This window comes from Anopheles coluzzii, chromosome 3, assembly GCF_943734685.1.
Source record: "Anopheles coluzzii chromosome 3, AcolN3, whole genome shotgun sequence".
Taxonomy (NCBI): Eukaryota; Metazoa; Arthropoda; class Insecta; order Diptera; family Culicidae; genus Anopheles; species Anopheles coluzzii.
The window spans coordinates 43,900,212-43,918,458 of NC_064671.1; the positions used below are offsets into that span (position 1 = coordinate 43,900,212).

General features: G+C 43.0%; 1 protein-coding gene across 1 annotated transcript; it reads right to left on the minus strand.

Annotated features, from left to right (window-relative positions):
* Nucleotides 1-2,047: 2,047 nt before the first annotated feature.
* On the minus strand, nt 2,048-7,895 carry LOC120955203 (pupal cuticle protein 36-like). Its single transcript, XM_040375825.2, has 4 exons — nt 7,680-7,895; nt 3,204-3,504; nt 2,895-3,144; nt 2,048-2,830 (listed from the first exon to the last, which is right to left on the minus strand). The coding sequence occupies exons 1-4, from the start codon at nt 7,686-7,688 to the stop codon at nt 2,230-2,232; spliced, it is 1,161 nt and encodes a 386-aa protein (XP_040231759.2). The 5' UTR covers nt 7,689-7,895; the 3' UTR covers nt 2,048-2,229.
* Between the last annotated feature and the right edge of the window lie 10,352 nt (nt 7,896-18,247).

The following is an 18,247-nucleotide window of genomic DNA, read 5'->3' on the forward strand; positions in this document are numbered from 1 at the left end:
GTAATTGAACTGTTTGTTAAAATGATCGCGATTAAAGCTTTCATATGTTGTGAACAGATAACGAAAGTATAAAGCTGAAATATACAATACTTTCATAACAATAGATATGATACATAACATTGAAGTTTAATTTCTAATATTCAACCCATAATACGTACGAGAATTTCATACATGGAGCTCTCATAACGCCTGAAGCTATGCAATTTCGCATGATTATCCATGTTCAATAGTACTTGACATATTTGTAGTACGTTGTTGTGGTGGAATTATAGAGGGTTTTGATCTAGATTACAACTAAGCTAATGATTACTTCTTCTTCATATTATTCATCTATTTCTATTTTTTTAAATAGTTCAAGTTATGTTTAAGTCTAGATTAGTAGCTATATAGGAGTATATTTTTAGGACTTTAGGAGCAAAGTTTTTTAGGCCGTCCACAAGTACAGAGAAGGCGTGGTAGGCCCAAATTGAGGTGGCAAGATGGCGTGGAGGCGTCCGCCATTCAGACCGGTATAACGGACTGGCAGACGAAGGCGTGAGACCGTGTGCGGACGAAAGCGTAATTTTCCAGTGACAACAACGCTCAACACAATTAAAATTAGCCTCAACTTACATAAAATGACAATCAGCTTCAAGTATATTGTAAAGTCACTGCAAATCTATAACATTTTATAATTATTGTCAGTTATATATTACATCTCCGACAACAAACATACAAAGCCTTATGTGATCAGTATTTACCATAATAACCTATCAATAATAAATTTATCCTTACTGAGTTTGGCTTTCCCTTTTTAAGTTTGAATTACTGCAGTAGAACCCACGCGATTATTAAGCGATAATGAATGGTTAATAAATATCATTCCATGTAATATTTTGTTAGTCAAGCTTCCGTGAACCGCCAATCGATGTGTGGTGACCAACCTGACAGCTTCCTTTTGGAGCGTCCCACCTTCTTTGGTTTTTCTTGGCTATCCTCCAAGTACCCATGTCACGACTCACACAGAGGCGGGTGGTAATCTAGGCGGATAATTCAGTTCGATCGCAGTACACAAACCACTCCACATGAGGATGACATTTTAAAGCATTGTGATCGAAAAGCGCGATCCCAAAGGCTGTGACCATTACGGAGGATGGCATGTAGGGGCATCAAGTCATGCGAATTGAGGGTCAAACGAGTGTCTTCCTTTTTGAGCTCGATTCGGCTCATGTACGGAGCGATATCGCACTCGAAACTGAGTTCGTTTGAGTGCCCTATGGTTTACCTAGACCATCTCCGAACCTGTCACGATTTTTCGAAGCCGGCTCCGTTCCGATTAGATGTTCGATCATCCCCGTCTGGTGGTGCTTCAAATTGACTTGTACAAATTATGCTCATCGCTCGTGCTTCTATTTCGATACATTATCTTCACGCCTTTGTTGAGCTGCGGATGGATCTGGTAGCATGAAACATAAATCAGTCGGTATGCACGGTTGAACTGTGAAACGGCAATTATGCACGTTGTGATGACATTAAAGAGACATGTCTATAATTTATGGATGAGTTTGATGAGACTATAAGGGAGTGGAAAAACGCTTTCAAGAAGCATAGTAAATTATTTCGCCCCCAGGTCAAAGATGGGTTTGCATGATGTAAGGGATTTTCTAGCAAGTGATCTTATGAATTATTTCAACTTATTCTACTAAAACAAATTTCAATAAACGTGTACTTAAGTATATCTATTAGTTATTTTGAAGTGACCATACTCTGTACACCTCATCTCTCCAGTGTGCATCTCATGTCGGAGCTTTTTTCAAAGAGATGCGACAAGCTTTTAAGTCGACTGCTTCAGAGTCGACTTCGAATCGAGCTTTTTCCATTCATTCATCTTCAACGCTAAAGATCACACCATGACTCCAGACACTCAGGCGGCCTTCGTCTTTCGCGCCGGTCAAGTTCAAGTTCAAACCAGTTCCCAGGCTGCTGGAACCTCCCGCACCGTCATCATCATCTTCCCGCTTACTTTTCACAACATCGTTAACACAGAGACGTACTCGAAGTGTTTCGTTTTCTTTTTTTATTACAACCGTTCACCATTTCACCTTATTTACAGCGAGTGAACTATTTTTCTCATTTTTTGTATCGTTTCGCTTCAATTTCGTTGGTTTCGTTTGAGTTTTTGCTTGTCGTTTTAAATGCACTTTGCACGATAGTGGTGTTTTGTGGGCTTAATGTGATACGTTGGCGCTTTTAATACTGATAACCGGACTGAGGATTAAAGGACCCATTACCCGACGGTCTTCCGGGTGCGCTGGGACGCGGGGCTGCGGGAGCTCCCGGACCACCCGATGGATATCCAGCGCCACCTCCGGGTGCGGCAGGACCTCCAGCGGCAGGATAGCCAGCCGAACCACCGGCCGGTCCACTCGGGTAGCCTCCCTGGCCAGGACGTCCACCAGCAGGACCGGTGGCTCCTGGACCGCCAGCTCCGGAAGGATATCCACCCGAACCAGTCACCGAGCCGGGATATCCTTGGGATGGCTTGCCAGCACCAGGATAGCCACCAGCACCGCTTGGACCTCCTGGGCCTCCGGCGCTACCACCAGCAGCCTGAGCGGCAGCGATCGCATCAAGTCCCTTCTGAATCTCTGCCGGAATCGGCGGTGGCGTTGGCAGATGATCTCCCTGTGGCTGAAATCCATTCTCGTCCGCGATGTACGTCACGGTGATAACCTGCCCGTCCGGAGCGGTATAGGAGTAGGAACCCTGCACGCTTGGAATCTCATTGTCGGAACCCTTGTTCTTGATCTCACCCTGCTCCTGCACCTTAATACCGTTGGCCGTTTCGTAGCTAAAAGAAAATAACAGTGAGTATGAGACATGATGATCTCAAAATAATCCAGAAACGCACTTACCTGTATTTGTAGGTTCCATCGCCGTTGTTCATGTTTTCGTAGGAAATGATTTCTATCGGTGGTTGACTTGGACCAGCTGGAGCAGCTCCTGGGGCACCTCCACCAAATCCACTGCCTCCCGACGAGAATCCACCCGAAGGAGCTCCAGAACCGCCGCCAAACGATGATGGTGCACCTCCACCGAATCCACTCGAAGGCGGACCATAAGCAGGTGCCGGCGTTCCTGGACGACCAGCAGCTGGGCCCCCTCCTGTATAGCAAAATATCATGCAAATTCGTTTCTTCACGATTTAAACTCCACAGACTTACCAACTCCACCCGGTCGCTGCGCTTGTCCTCCGAAACCACCGGCACTTGGGCCGGCACCACCAAATCCTGCTCCAGACGGAGCACCACCTCCGAAGCCACCACTACCCGGTGCCGTTCCTGGACCTCCGAAGCCTCCGGATCCTCCCGGACCACCAGACGCACCGCCAGGGCGGGAACCACCGCCCGGCGAAGGAGCCGTCAGCCCGGGACCACCACCAGCAGCAGCCGCTCCCGGCGGAGGTAGATAATTGTTGTCCAGGCGGGCACACGAGCAAGCCGCTACCAGCGTTGCAAGCAAGAACTGCAAAGACAAGGTGTTGCAAAGGGATGATACAATCGACCGTAACCTTAGTACCAGAGACACACTGTTACGCTGTTGCAATGCGAGTGCCGCAAGAGTGACCCATAAAAACTGGAGCAAGCCGCTCCATCCCACGCTTCAGCGGTCACGATATTATCATAAAAGCATCTCGAGCAGAAACCAAACACGGTGCCGAGGTCTTTGAGTGTCTTTCAATGCAAACATTGTTGTGTATCTAATGGAGGAAGGACGGAGCCGGCTGGGGCCAGTGTCTTAAAGAGTGGCCTTTCTTATCGCACCATAAGAATAGTCTCGAGCGGGATCGTATTGCAGCGCGTCAATCGACAGTTGCACAAGTGGAGGATGCCTTCTTTTGGGCACCTATCTTACTCGATCGTTTCCAGCGCCAGTAAGTCATGCACCAACATTGTGTGCCTGAGTGCACTCGCGAGCGGGGCATGTTGGTACGATGTTAGCGGATGCGAAACTCGAACACACATACCTGCCAGCGCGGCCCGATGGCAAAATGGCAAACGATTCGATTGAATTGAGAAATGAAGACGCTCGAGATTGAGCGCCAAGAGGAGGACGGCGTAGGAATTCTGTTTCTTTTCCTTTTCTGCATTTGTCGCTTGTGAAAATAAAGCGGATTTTGTGGTGCTGGAAGTCACGCTTGGTGTCGAAACACTGTGCGCATCGGTACGGACGGCACAACATAATTACCGACGACCTTACCCCGTGTTTTGAGAACGGGGTAATGGAGTGGGAAAGGGTCTCTCTCTTAACTGATAAACCTTTCATGTTTCTGCTTCTATTTCCCGCTTTGTGACACCTGGCACAGCATTTGAAAATGACGTTACCATTGAAAGCTCTGGGAACAGAGCAAATAAAACCGAATCTTTCTTTAGGCAAATGATTGAATTGGGTGCAAGAAAACTGGCAATTGTTGCTGATAAACTAACAATCCCAGAGAAGCCAGAGTGCTTTTTTCGAAACTGTTTCAATTGCATTGTATTGTGAATCGGAGTCTTGCATGGACATGCGTCCTAGATGTCGGTGGCAGCACAGATACTAGCCGGAGCTCAATGCAAATGGGATCATTTACACTGAAATCGTGAACCTAAGGGGGAAGTCACAAAAGACTCCTATGTGATGCAAATAAGTCATAAAAACAGTACTTCTGGGGCAGTAGTGAGCGCATGACCAGAACGATCGTCGTTTTTAGCAATGCGGTTGGCGCATTTAACTATGCATGTTGCAGATATGCTTGCGAACTAGGTATTCCGTCATCACTGTTTTTGATGCTGCTTCCTTTTGTTGTTTCGGTTGGGCGCAAGATTAGGAAATGCAGTAGCTCATTATGCTTATGTTTCATAGCGTTTTGCATCTCTTCATGGTTTGGTTTCTACGCATACCTATTTGCAGACTCATGGACAAATAATTTAAACATGTTTTATGAATGATAGTTTTAAATAATAGCTAATACAGATCATATTTATGATAATCGTTTGATTTAATTTGTTAGGTATTTTAATATTGAAACTCGAAAGATGTTGAGAAATTTTATATTATATTTCAACAAACATTTGACAAAAGAGGCTTTGTGACCAAATACTAAATTAAGCTTTTACCAAAACTTTACATACAAAATATTATTAAGAAAGATTATTTTAGCTTGATTGACGCGAGCACCTTTGTGTATTGTTTTCATTAGATGTAGATTTTTTATCTTAATAGCTTTACAGTTACAATACGCATCCACATGTTTTAACTTTTCTAATTGAATATCCACTGTCATTACTATTTTAGTAAAAAAAAACTACTTTACTAACAGTTGGAAAGATCATGAGATACATAGCCACATAGTTAAAACAAACCACAGTTCTCAGCACAAAAAAGAACATCGCCAGAGACACACCTTGCCGTACACAGTTGTGGTAGCAACAGAAGCTCTCAGTCGGCGTTGAGTTGACCTCTTGTCTCAATGACTCCCAGCTACATGTTTTGTGAGGACATTCGTGAAGATTCTCCCTCGCAATTGAGCTGCCAGCCCGATAGAGCATATGGAACGATCGTGCTGTGGGACAACCACCATACATCCAAAGATGACCTTTTGCAATGCTTGAGTATTTGGCAAAACAGGAAAATAAGTACATCGGTAAAAAAGAACAGTAGACAAACCCTCAGAGAGGAACACATCTCGGGCGATGGAAAACTTGTGTTTAATCAAAAATTTTACAGCTTAATAGCGTTACCCAATAGCGATCGGCGAGCGCAGCGGCCAAAATGGGATACAAATTTAATATACCATTACTGATCGAGTAACAGCCGCAAGACAATCGGATTATGTGTTCCTTTCACCACCCGCTGGTAACCACCGGGGTAACCGAACCCAATCGGCTGCCGATCGTTGGTGGTTGTATCTTGTTTTTTTTATCAGTAGTTTATGCTGCATGCCTGCACACCGCTTTTGACCCCGAGGATGGGTCTGAACCTAATCAGTGTGTTTAATCGCAAACGCCTAGGCAAGTGGATATCTTTATAAAAGTGGCATGATAGAATAGGTCTGCCGCCAAGGATTGACTGTTTCATCACAGACGAGCTGTACATATTCTCTCGAAGATTGTTAAGGAATCGAGATGGAATGCAAAAAACAAACCGTTTCGGTGGTGACCTTTCCGGCCCGCGCTTTGTCGTCGAAATCGTCAAGGATGATTATTTGCTATCATTACAATCAATTAAATGTAAACACCCCAAACCGCGGCCATCGGAGGGTTTCTCTTTTCGGGCTCACTCAAGAGTGTAAACGTGACGCGGTGTGCTTGCGTGATGATAATAAGGAGTTCCCCGGGTAGAATTCGAAGGCGCTGTGCAGTTGTGCGACTCTTCGACACCCTTTTCGGGACGAGCATAATAACAACGAGCACACGAAGTGTTTCCCAATCCGGCCACAATCATAATGGTATTGCTGCTTGCAAACAAGCACAATCAGGTATTGGGCCGTGTACAGTACGCCACCCTATTGGTTAACAGGGCCAGGTGAGAACGATTCTCGAACATCGGGGCAGGATGGGTGCTCATTAGTATGGGATTACGGTAATCAACGCTTTGGAATGGAGCGCGATTAGTATAAATGACATGATGAGTGGCTTCTACCGGCAATTGAGTGTACATAATTTTATGGCAGGAGTAGCCACGAGGCTTTCGGTATTGTCAAGGCAATAATGCTTCTGGGTGGTTTGAGTGGTTTTATGCTGGTGCAAAATGGTGTTACGTGTTAAAGCGTAATTTTATGAAAATAAAAGCAGATCCAATTGGTCTTGCAATAACCAATGGAGATGGAATATGCTACTTGTGTGTGAAGAAAAATGTTTTTTAATATAATTTGATATTTTGTCTGCCTAACACTTCTTTGATTTTAAAAAAAGTACTTAAAAAAATATGTGTTTTATCTAATGAAAACATTATAACTCTACAAAAAGAAACAATTTTTAAAGATGAATAAACATGAAAAGAAGTTTTGAGTAGTATTGTTTAAATGTAATGTACTGTATGTCAGACGTGTCTTCAATTGTTGAATAAATCTTTTGCCTTTTACCAAAGATTTCCATTATGAGATACTTTAATACATTTATATATGTTATTTACATTACTTTTATACAGATTATAAGCTAAACTTTATTTTTAATTTACACATCAGTACGAAAACAAGACAAATAACAACAATTTAAGTTTAAGCAACAGTTGAATAACATCGTGACTGACCTTGTATACACGATATTACTTTAAATGAAAGACAAAACGTATGTATGAATTTGAATACAAAATAGAACTAACAGTAAACAAATATGTGTAATACTTTTATTCATTTTGATGTAATCAAAAACATATGAAAACCATTTTAAGGTAATATTAATCGAATGATTTTTTCACTTGTTTCATTGTTGGTATTCTTTTTACGTTCCAAAACGCTAAACTTAAGCACATTTTACACAATTATCAAATGTAAATACATCAAAGGCCTTCAACAGAGTTTGTAAGGTGATCAAAGAGCCAAAAATTGTATTCAATAACACAAAACAATATTCCACTTTCAGTGGCAAAGTAGTCGCAATACACTGGAAAACAAAACACTTCTATTCTAGCAACTATATTATACAAATAAATTCACTTACAACTTTCATGATGAATAACAGATAACAGATCACAAACTCAAACAATCAAAAACAAATCTGTATCACAGATAAAGGTACTATGTTGCACTTGTGCATGCAACTGAAGAGCGAAACTGCAAACGCTGCAGTTGTCAATAGCACCAACGCAGCACGGACACGCGAGCACCGAGCACTGAGTAAGGGATGACACTCCACAGTAGGAAGAGGCACAGATCCGAATGTGTTGCTGTGAGCGGTAAGTTCTGCTTTATATATAATCCTCTTCATTCGTGCGCTCGCCGTACCGATTGTTTTAATGCAGTCGGGTCTCGCGCATCCCTCCAAAGTCCCTTCTTTCTCTCTAGCGCACTGTGCGACAATGGCACTGCAATGCTGGGGGTGGTGGTGGAGCTGGTGCTAGCGATGATGGCACCAGGTCCCCCTAGTCCCGAGCCCGAGAATCTGCGTGGTTCACTTTCCAGCCTTGCCAGCGGGTCGATATCGAGCCGCATTGGGAGGGTGGTGGAAGATACACTGGGCGAAATGAAATCGAGAGTCATCGAAGGCTCAGAAAGAGAAAGGAAGGGTAAGCCAAGCGATCTGAGGCTGGAGTTGTGAAGAAGCTTGTGAATCAAATGCAGTAAGTGCAGCATGAAGTATGGAAATGACCCCAAATTTTGGCTTGATTTTGTGTGATGATTTTGAGTTAGCTTTGATGGATAGCAAGATTATTAATTATTATGAGAAACATTTACCCACTCTTTACGTACCATAAAAATTAACCACGGCATATATACATAAACACAAAACAATGAAAAAGCAAACGATTAAAAGAATGAAAAAGCAATTAAATGATAAAATGTATGCTTCAATTACGAAGTGCAGTATAAATATTATTTAAATTAATTAAACTTGTGTGAACAGGAATACTATAACTTAATTTATTTCACAAAAAGCCAGTTTTGTCTAATTTTAGCTCTAGTTTCATGGTTCCTGCATAATGAAGAAAAAACACGCTACACAAAATACAAATTTAGCAAAACACGTGCATCACAAAACTAATTTCTGTGTAACGATCTGTTAACGTCGAATATCACCACTTCAGAATGACAGATGCTCGGACGGACGACAATCGAATACAATGTGCATCGATTTGTTTCGCTCGATCGATTGGCGATCATTAAATAAACAACGGTTCAAATTTACGATTCCCCGATTAACACTCGACGATTTCCTTCCGTTGCTGCCGTGGGATGCATACTGTCAGGGATGTCATCCTACGGTTGAATCCACCTGGTTGGACGGATCCATCTTACCCGATAGTGCGAATCGTAGCGTATTGCATACAGTGTGTGTTTGTTGCGTTGTTTTTTCCAGCAGTTCTATTGAAGTTCAAGAATATTTCTCCTCTCGCCGTGTGGTTCTTCCATACAGCATGAGTACGGTTACATCCGATCAAGGGCTGGTGTGGGTAACGTGGAACAAAAAAGCTAATCATAATTCCCATTTCGGTTGCAAACGCTTCAAAGGGCAATAGATTTGTTGGCCATAGTGGTTAGAGTGGGAAGAGATCTGAAAGCTGATTTAGTTATGGAAATGAGCCTTGCGTTTCATTGTGTCGTCGATACGAGCACAATATTGTTCTGAAAGCGCCTTGCCAGCTGCACAAGGCAACACAATTTACCGACCGAGGACAGATCGATCCTTGGCGGGCGATAGGCAAAGATGATCGGAGAGACATTTACAGACATTAAGTCGGACTAAACTTTGGGCGACATGGAAAATTGTGTAAAAAGGACGTAATACTGTACCTGAGCAGAATGCGGCAGAAAGAACTAATCAGAACTTACAGTTTGAGGAGATTTAGGCGAAGTTCGCGTTGTTAAGATGATTCATTTACAAAAGATAAATAGCTCCCAAGTGCCGAAACACCATCCAACAACCTGTGTAACGCTTGAGCAGGAAAAACAATCGCATGCTTGCAATAAAATGCGCAACACGGCTTTCGATACGTGCAGATGAGAACGCTATTGATCACCTGTCGATTTGCTGCCGATATTGGTTCAATTTCGGTGTTGAAACGCGTTCGCCTGTGCTCGCTCCATTTCTCGTGCCACCGAGAAGCCATCTGCTTGCGGCTATGTGCCCTCTTTCTTCGAAGAACTCTTCTTCCCACCCTTCCCAAAACACCGATATGCAAACGAACGGAACGGCTTTTCCGACCCACAGTTTCCCAATCGCAAACACCAAACAGGCATGGAACCGTTTTCCGTTCGATGCGATCGCACTGGTTGCAAACTTGTTGCAATGCCGGCCTTACTGGAGCAAATTGAACGTGTGGCCTGCATCTCTGTGTGTGAAATGGAGCAGCGGGAGTGCGCGATCGAGCGTGCACTATGCAGCCGGCGCATCACGATCGTCCGATTGCGCAGCAGCCAAATTTATCGCCCACTGGCGGTATCGTCGGTATCAGGTGGCGCTACCTAAATCCAGCTCGGCAGTAGATCGTTATCATCGGTGCGATTACCGGTTCGATCGGTTTGCCACCTTCGACAGCTGGGAGCATCGTGTCGCACCCTGAAGATTCTGTGTCGCCGTTAATCTACCACCCATCCGCGATTCGTCGCACGTGATTGCAAGAAGAAGCAACACCGTGTACATGCGCTTTGTGCGATTCGATTGATCACATCGATCGGTGTGAGTGCGCGCGCGCCCGCGCGATGATGACCTACATTTTGGCAGCTAACCGAGCCGTCAGCCATGCATTCCGAACTGGCAAGATGCGGGATGTGGATGCGAAAATTAAGAACCGTTCCGGAGAGCCGTCTGCAATCGCACGGCACATCAGTTGGCAGCTTTTGACATTTGCACCCAGCGTGCGCACGTTCCGACCGGTGCCGATGCGAAAGGTTGCGGATTGATGCAATAATTACTCCCGATTGCTGTGGGCTGTAGAGTGCGGTTTGATAGGATAATGATTTAATTGATTCCCGATCAGGATCAGTGAGCGGGCAAGTCGTGTGATGGGAGCTAGTGAGGAACGCCAACGGCATGGCCGCGCTATTTCCGTCAGGTTGTGAGTAGTTACGTTGTGTGATGGAAAGAAACTAAAGGAGCATTTATAAACGAAGAATATCCTTGCTGTGTGGTCGAAGCTTTTACTGACTGAAAAGGCCGTAGGGCTTTATTTCATAGCGAGACTATAAGCAATATGTAACGTGATGGAAACATGTTTCCTAGTTGTTGAGGTGGTTCAATTTTTTTTTACTTTTTTTATTCTATATATATATATTTGGCTCAGAAGTGGCCGCTAATGGTAAATAGTCCCTTAGGGATTGGTCATATAATTATTTATTTATTTACAAGAATGGGGTCCTTTCCGTTTTAAGTTGGTAGGCTGAAATTTCAGCAGTTTTCGAGCAAATATCTAAGTGGGTATAATATACAGGTGGGCTTATCCCACGGTGTATGAATTTAGAAGGGTGATTTTTATCGCTTCTGCTTCAGAATAATGATTTTAAGAGTGTTTTGTGTACTCGTCAAGCCTCCATAACACTTGTTTGAACAAAAATTTTCACCCATCCTGTCAAAAAGTGATATTCACATTTGGTTATAAACCAACATCCTATGAGACCACCTGGACTACATACAATTTGATTCTGGATTCGACCACCAGATCTCTTTAATGCACCTTGGGATAAATGTAAACACCACCTTGTTTTGCCATTTTTCAAGCAGGTACTCGAATCTAATTCTAGCTTTGAGGCTAGAATAATCTAAACTGAAAATTGCAGGCTAGTTTTGCGCGTGGTTTTGTATGGAGTGTTTACATGATTTCAGCCTCCAACTGTCAAACTCCATACAAAAACTGACTAGAATCGTGAAGGGCCCCAATAATAGAATGAGCTGCCCATAGTCAGAACATTTTTTAATTATTTTGTATCTTATAAATTATAGCTTACGGGTACTGGCATCAGGTACTGGCATATTGATGGTTACTAAGACATCGGATGACAATCAAACGAGCGAATATAATTTAAAAAAATATCATGAATACATTAAGAAAGTCACAGCAGATATTGATTAGAGCTTTCTAATATCAATACTACAGTGCCCACGTGTTATTTTGGACATATGCTCCAGGTTCAAATCTTAAACCAAATATTTAGCAAAAGCAATCTATAATTATAAATTAATTAAATAAAAAAATGATAAACATCAAAAATGGTTTGAGGTCAAAGTCTTCAAAATTGTACTAAAATGCTGATTTGATTTTCTGAGCTGTAAAGATTATAGATTTACAGGCATACAGACTTACAAAATGTCTAAACATTTGTACCAGCCTTAGAAGTGATTTGGTAGGCTATTGGATTCCTGCAAGGTCTTGGTGTTGGTACCTGCAAGGTCTGGTATGGTTTAATTTATTTCCGGATCGTCTCCCCGTATCTATACAAGGACAGACTGTTTTTGGTCTATTTATGGACAAACAAGTCTAAAAATATGCAGCCATATGGCTTTTGAGGTATTATTGTTCAACGTGACGTGGAAAAATTTTAAGACAACCGTTTTTAACGCATTATTCTCAATTGAACTGTAATTTTTTATTATATTTTTTATAATTTGATTGATAAGGACTACAAAACCATTACAATATCCTAAGCTCTCTTGCTTAGTACACAATTGTAGCATATTTAAATGTATACTTCATACCTATTTTAAGACAATGCTTGGGCACAAGCATCAAAACTCAATTTTTGCATTTGATCTGCAATAATAACCTTTGAACACCTCATTTATTACTTTGCATGTAACCCAAAACCTATTATTTTGCTTGCAGGAAACATGCCACAATATTTAATGGTACCTTATTTTAAGCATCAAGCTGACTGACTGGGTGAAGGTCGTACGGTAAGGAAGTTCCATTTTTTGTAGCTTCCAAATTCATGCAGCAGTAGTGGTGTTTGCGTTTACAGTACACCAACAACAACACCAAAAAATCGAAGAGCCGATGAAGAAAACGCAACAAAACCCACACACACATACGGTTTTGAGCTATTTCAGAACAGTTGTTCCTTGGCAAAGAAAGATTAGCTTTAATCGACCCCAGCGTACGGCAAAGTTCAGTCCAGTACGTGCCATTCAAAGTTCAGTATAGAAAGTGTGTGTGCAGCCGGGGCGCTTTGGGTGCGCACCGTAGCAAATCAATCAATTCATCAACTCATCAAACTCATTTACTAATTAAAGGCATCTCCAAAACACTATTACCATCGATCCGCAAACCCCCGGACAAACCAACCGCACAGCAGCTATAATTTCCACAATTAAAAGATTCCATTGTCCTGCAGCACGCATATGTAGCTCCGTGTCCGATGCAAAACCGATGATGTATGGAATGTGTAAAACAATCAATGCCAACCCTCGAACATTGGTCGCGGATCGGTGCTTGGACCCCTACACAACCCGCGCGACAGTGTGGAGGGCCATCGAGAGTGGATCATTAGATCTGACGTTACACGATCGGCTACCGCGATCATGATGATGACCGGTATCGTTTAGCTCGCTTAATCACGATTGCGAATGCTCATCCGGTCCCGTTGCCCTCTCCCTCCTGGCTACCGCATGCATAAGTGCACACTATCGCACTGATCCCCATCAAGGATGCAATGCTGCCGGGGAAAGGATCTTTGATCGGTGACGGTGACGATACTGGCACCTCGCACCCCACGCCAAGGTCCGTACGCATCCAAACGTACTTTATGTGCCTTTATGTGCACGTATCGCCTTGAACGCCCGGGAAGAGAGCTCCCTTTTTTTTGAAACCAAAGAGTTGAAGACTTTGCACTACCGATCTGGACGAGTGTTAGAATGCTAGTAGCTTCTTCTTTGCTTCGGTTCGAGTGCCCGCTCCGCTCCCGGCGACACTCTGCAACGGCCCACCAAAGTGGATGGCAAGTGACGGCGTACCCTTGGAGATGCGTTCCGTTGGCAAACAAATCGACCCGCTACGGTGCTCGGGCTCGACATTCTGTGGTCTAGCATTTTGCACAGCTCGGCTACCCCCGCCCTCACAAGAGCATCTGCACCCTTGCGTACGCAGCCGCACACACCACGCAAAAGGGATGTTTTGTTTCGAGCGATTTTGTTCGACGAGCATTAATAAGATCACCTTGGTGATCTCGGTGCCGTGTGCATGTGTGCACGGTGTTATTACAAAACACAACCGCGAACGGCAGGGCAACGGGTGGTGAATGATGAGAGGAACTGACTCCAGGTGCACTACTGTCACTTTAGCAAACGGTACACGGGGTTTTAAACTGTCGTAGAGCAGCGCTTGGTGCTTGAGAATGGCGCGTGGTGACCTTGGCTCTGAAAACCGAAAGACCAAAGGTTGGTGAGATTATAGGGTTGCCCTGGCTTTGCACCGAACGCCGGTGGCTTCTTCCAAAAGCCGCGAACCGTATGCACAAATATAGCCGTGCCAAAGTTCAGTGCTAGAACGACGAAAAGGGAGCAATCATGGATTCGAAAATAGAAGGAAAAAAACAACTGAACATCACACAAAAAACGCAACCACAAATGCATCGGCTGCTGCTGTACTAGTAGTAGCAGTGGTAACCACATCATGGCTCATCTTCGGGGCGGAACTGGAGCGTTCGCGATGAAGATAGAACTAATTTTAGCAAATTGAAGCAAATCAGTTTCATGCCTGACACCAAATCATCAAAACGAATGATTTGACATTTGGGGTGGCTTTGGGAACGTTTTGGGGAGGCTGTCAGCGGGTTGGATGTACAGAAAAAGGTCGACATTTGATTGATCCGTAGAGCTGTCGCTGATGCGTCGCCGGTATGCTGGAGCACTTTAGTAGTCGTGGCTGACGTTGGGGCAAGCATTTTTGCTGAGCACGATTCGGATGGGGATGATTTTTGCTAGGATGTGTATTTAAATAAAGAGAAGTGGCATTGACTTTCGGCGGGTAAAAGCTGCCGCAGCAAGAAACAAAAGAAGACTGTTGATTTGAATCGTAAATCGATGCGTTAGTGCTTCACATCGGGGAACATATCAGGGAACACGATAATGGGGCGTGAATCCATTCAATTTGCGACATTCAAGATTTGTAAATGTATTTTCAGTCTTATGGCTTTTGCATACTTAACATCACTATTACTATAATATTTATTTTAATTCTTTTATGACTTTTAGATCAACTTCGTTTTATGAATATACGAATCTATGAAGCATCATCTATGATTGCGAGACAGTCCCGAGTCTGCTTGATGCCCGTCTTTGGTTCTAGCTTCGTATGGACCGTGCCCCCGTGTAGCAAGGACTGACTATCCGACTGCATGGTGCTAAATAAGTATCGAAAGCTTGTATAGCCCTTCATGACCACGTAGGTCGTTACACCAAAAAGAAGAAGAACTACGTCTATGAAATCTGAATCTGACTTTGGATTGGTCACAATCCGGCATTTTGTTCGTCAGCTTCCGCTTGACAGAAGACCCGGTAGTCCGTTTGAAAATCGTATCATCTCTTACTTCACTATACAGCATCGATTCCCGTCGTCTGTGTTCTTCTGAAATAAAATGAAACTATCTGGTCACAATCCTTTTTGGGACAGCATGAACGTACTACAGCTTTACACTAAAAAAATAGAAGAAGAATATCATACATTCTTATAACCGCTCACACGCCTTGCTCTCAAATGTACTGTAGTTGTTCTTGTTGCCTCCCGCGGGTAATTTTAACCTGTCACAAATATTGTCTAAATATATTTCGCTTTTTGTTTACCGTTGGGGGTAAGTTCGTCTTTAAAAAGGTTCACGCTCACAGTTTCCGCGAAAATTTTTCCTATGCGGACCTGAAATCTTTTTGATGGAAAGTTTACACCTGGGATGACAGATTATGCGTAAGTTTTTTGAGTTTACGCTGCGTGTGACGTGAGTACAGGATCTCCAACCTTAAAAAGAACATCATGAATCATCGCTTCTGTTCTTGGTGTTAGACGGTCTTGACGTTAGATATAGCTAACAGAGAACTATGAAACTGAAATGATGATAAAAACTAAAAATGAACTAAAATCTACCAAATATGATCGCTTCAAAAAGTAAATAGCGTTCCCAAGCCCACTGACATTAGACTTTCAGCCATATCTCAACAAAATACTACTCCCTTTCCAATAGAAAGATAAAATGTCAATTGAGCAGTTGCAATCGCATCCCCCAATCTCCCAGCATCAATTGAATTTTGGGGCGGTTGAGCAACAATAAAACGGCTGTGGTGGGCTTTCGCCTCTTAGCGTACTATCTCTTTTTATTTCACAGCACCGCACGCTGACAAAAACTTGCCATTTGTGGCGGTTTCCTTACCGCATTGTCGAGCGCTCGTAAACTCATCGCACTCTGCCGGCACAAATTAAGCAAGCTTCTTCACGCACTATAGACAGCGCATTCACCGGCCAGTGCAGTCGTCCCACCAGCTTTGTAATTACTTCATCGTTGACTTAAATGGTTCGACAATCGACAATGCTGAAAATTCTTGACCGTCTGCTTGTGGCTTGTGCAAGGATATATTTAGCACCGAAATTACACCTCGCCCTGTAAAAGTGACGGTGCATTCCAGAGGTGACAGCATGAAATGTGAGCTGACATCGAATCATCTCTACGGATCGCCTTCATACAACACCGGGAAGGGTGTTCGTCTCGTTACCGTGCGCCATATGTGACATCTGCAATTACCGCATATGATTTCAACCGGTGGCTTTTGGGACAGATAGTGCGCTGGGTTGCCTTGTGGACCCATGTTATCATAAGGAGTGAAGGGAAGCTGATAGTGAAACCATTTAGATGCGGTCGATGCGCATCCATAAGATACAAGCAAGGCTAATTTTTGGTACATAAATTTTATCCCCATCTCCTATTTGCTGGCCCCCTTTGTTCGGCTTTGCCTCAAAGCGCCGAACGTAGCATCGGCTCTTCCAACCGACCGTCACTGGCTTTGCAAATTTGTAATCTTTGATTCGGTGTGACTTCCATAGATAAATTTAAGCTCATCCTACTTGGCTGTGCTTTGACGCGGCTAGGGAAGGGACGCGACGATCGTGTTCTTGCACGACGATTCTCTTGCAAACGACAGAAACACACGACACGATCTCGCGCTGAGCCACACTCGTGATGATGATTGTCCCGGCCCGGTCGGTGATTAGCCCGATGATCGCGAGGCGGTTTTCCACATCACTACAATGTTTGCCGCGCTAATGTGATGATGTGAGGTGCGGATGCGGCAAAGAACGAATCGAAGTCGAAACGCGACATTAAGAATTCGATCTCGTGTTTGTCGCACGTTTTGCTCGCTGACTCATCGATGCGCGATCGTTACGAGAGCCCTGGGAAGCAGGTGCTTGAACCGTAAAGGGCAAACCGGAACTGCTTATGTTTCTAACTTATGCTTTGTAAAACGATGCCAGTGTAATTGGGTGCAATGTGAGGGCCCTGGGTATGATGTATTAGGGGAAGAGCAGGGCAACACGTGGCGAATAGTGTATGGCTTGTTTAGGCATCATGTCATTTGCAGTGATCATTGAACATTGATCCAATCGTTTTGCTGGAATTGTTTTATTCTAAAATTGCTAGCGAATTAAAAAAAGGAAATACTTTTGTCGCAACACCAGCAAACAACATTTGTCGTAGAGCTTATTGCATAAGTTTAACGTCATTTTGATGTGAAAAGTATTAGTACGAAATCAATTATTAGTAATAAATTATTAAGAAAAAGCTTAGCTGAAATAGTAAAATAACACATTTTAAAAGCTTCAACATTAATGATAGGCTGAATTAAACGTTTATATGTAATTTAAAACAGTCACTTGTAGACGTTGAAGTTATTGTGACGATAATTAAAGATAACAATTTCACGCTAACTTAGTTGAAAGTTCTGAAATGAGAGGCAGAATTTTTGTAATGAGACGTTCCAATACGTTCCAATCCGTTCCGATGTAAAAATACGTTCCAATCACCAGCTTTAAACGTTTTCATTTGGCAAAAAGCTTTGCAAAAGCTCTGAAAACACTTTCATGCGTTATTTTACACTGTGCTAAAGCTTGTTCAGTATGCAACCCGCATACACTATCACAATGGTATGCTACGAGGTCCTGGTTTGGATTAGTTTGCAGCATAGTAGTTTGAAGTTTACTTGCACATGGCCAAAAAAATACAAAATTATATTGAAACCTTTTGTTCGAAACTGTTTTGTTTTCTCTTCCAGAAAGATTTTCATGCAGGAAGTAATAAAAAAATGTATTTTCAAACAATGGGGCCCTTCACGATTCTAGTCAGCTTTTTGTATGGAGTTTGACAGTTGGAGGCTGAAATCATGTAAACACTCCGTACAAAACCACATAAAAAACTAGACTGCAATTTTCAGTTTAGATTATTCTAGCCTCAAAGGTAGAATTGGATTCGAGTACCTGCTCGAAAAAATGGCAAAACAATGTTTAAATTTATTCCAAGGTGCATTAAAGATATCAGGTGATGGAATCTGGAATCAAATTGTATGTAGTCCAGATGGTCTAATAGCATGTTTTTATAACC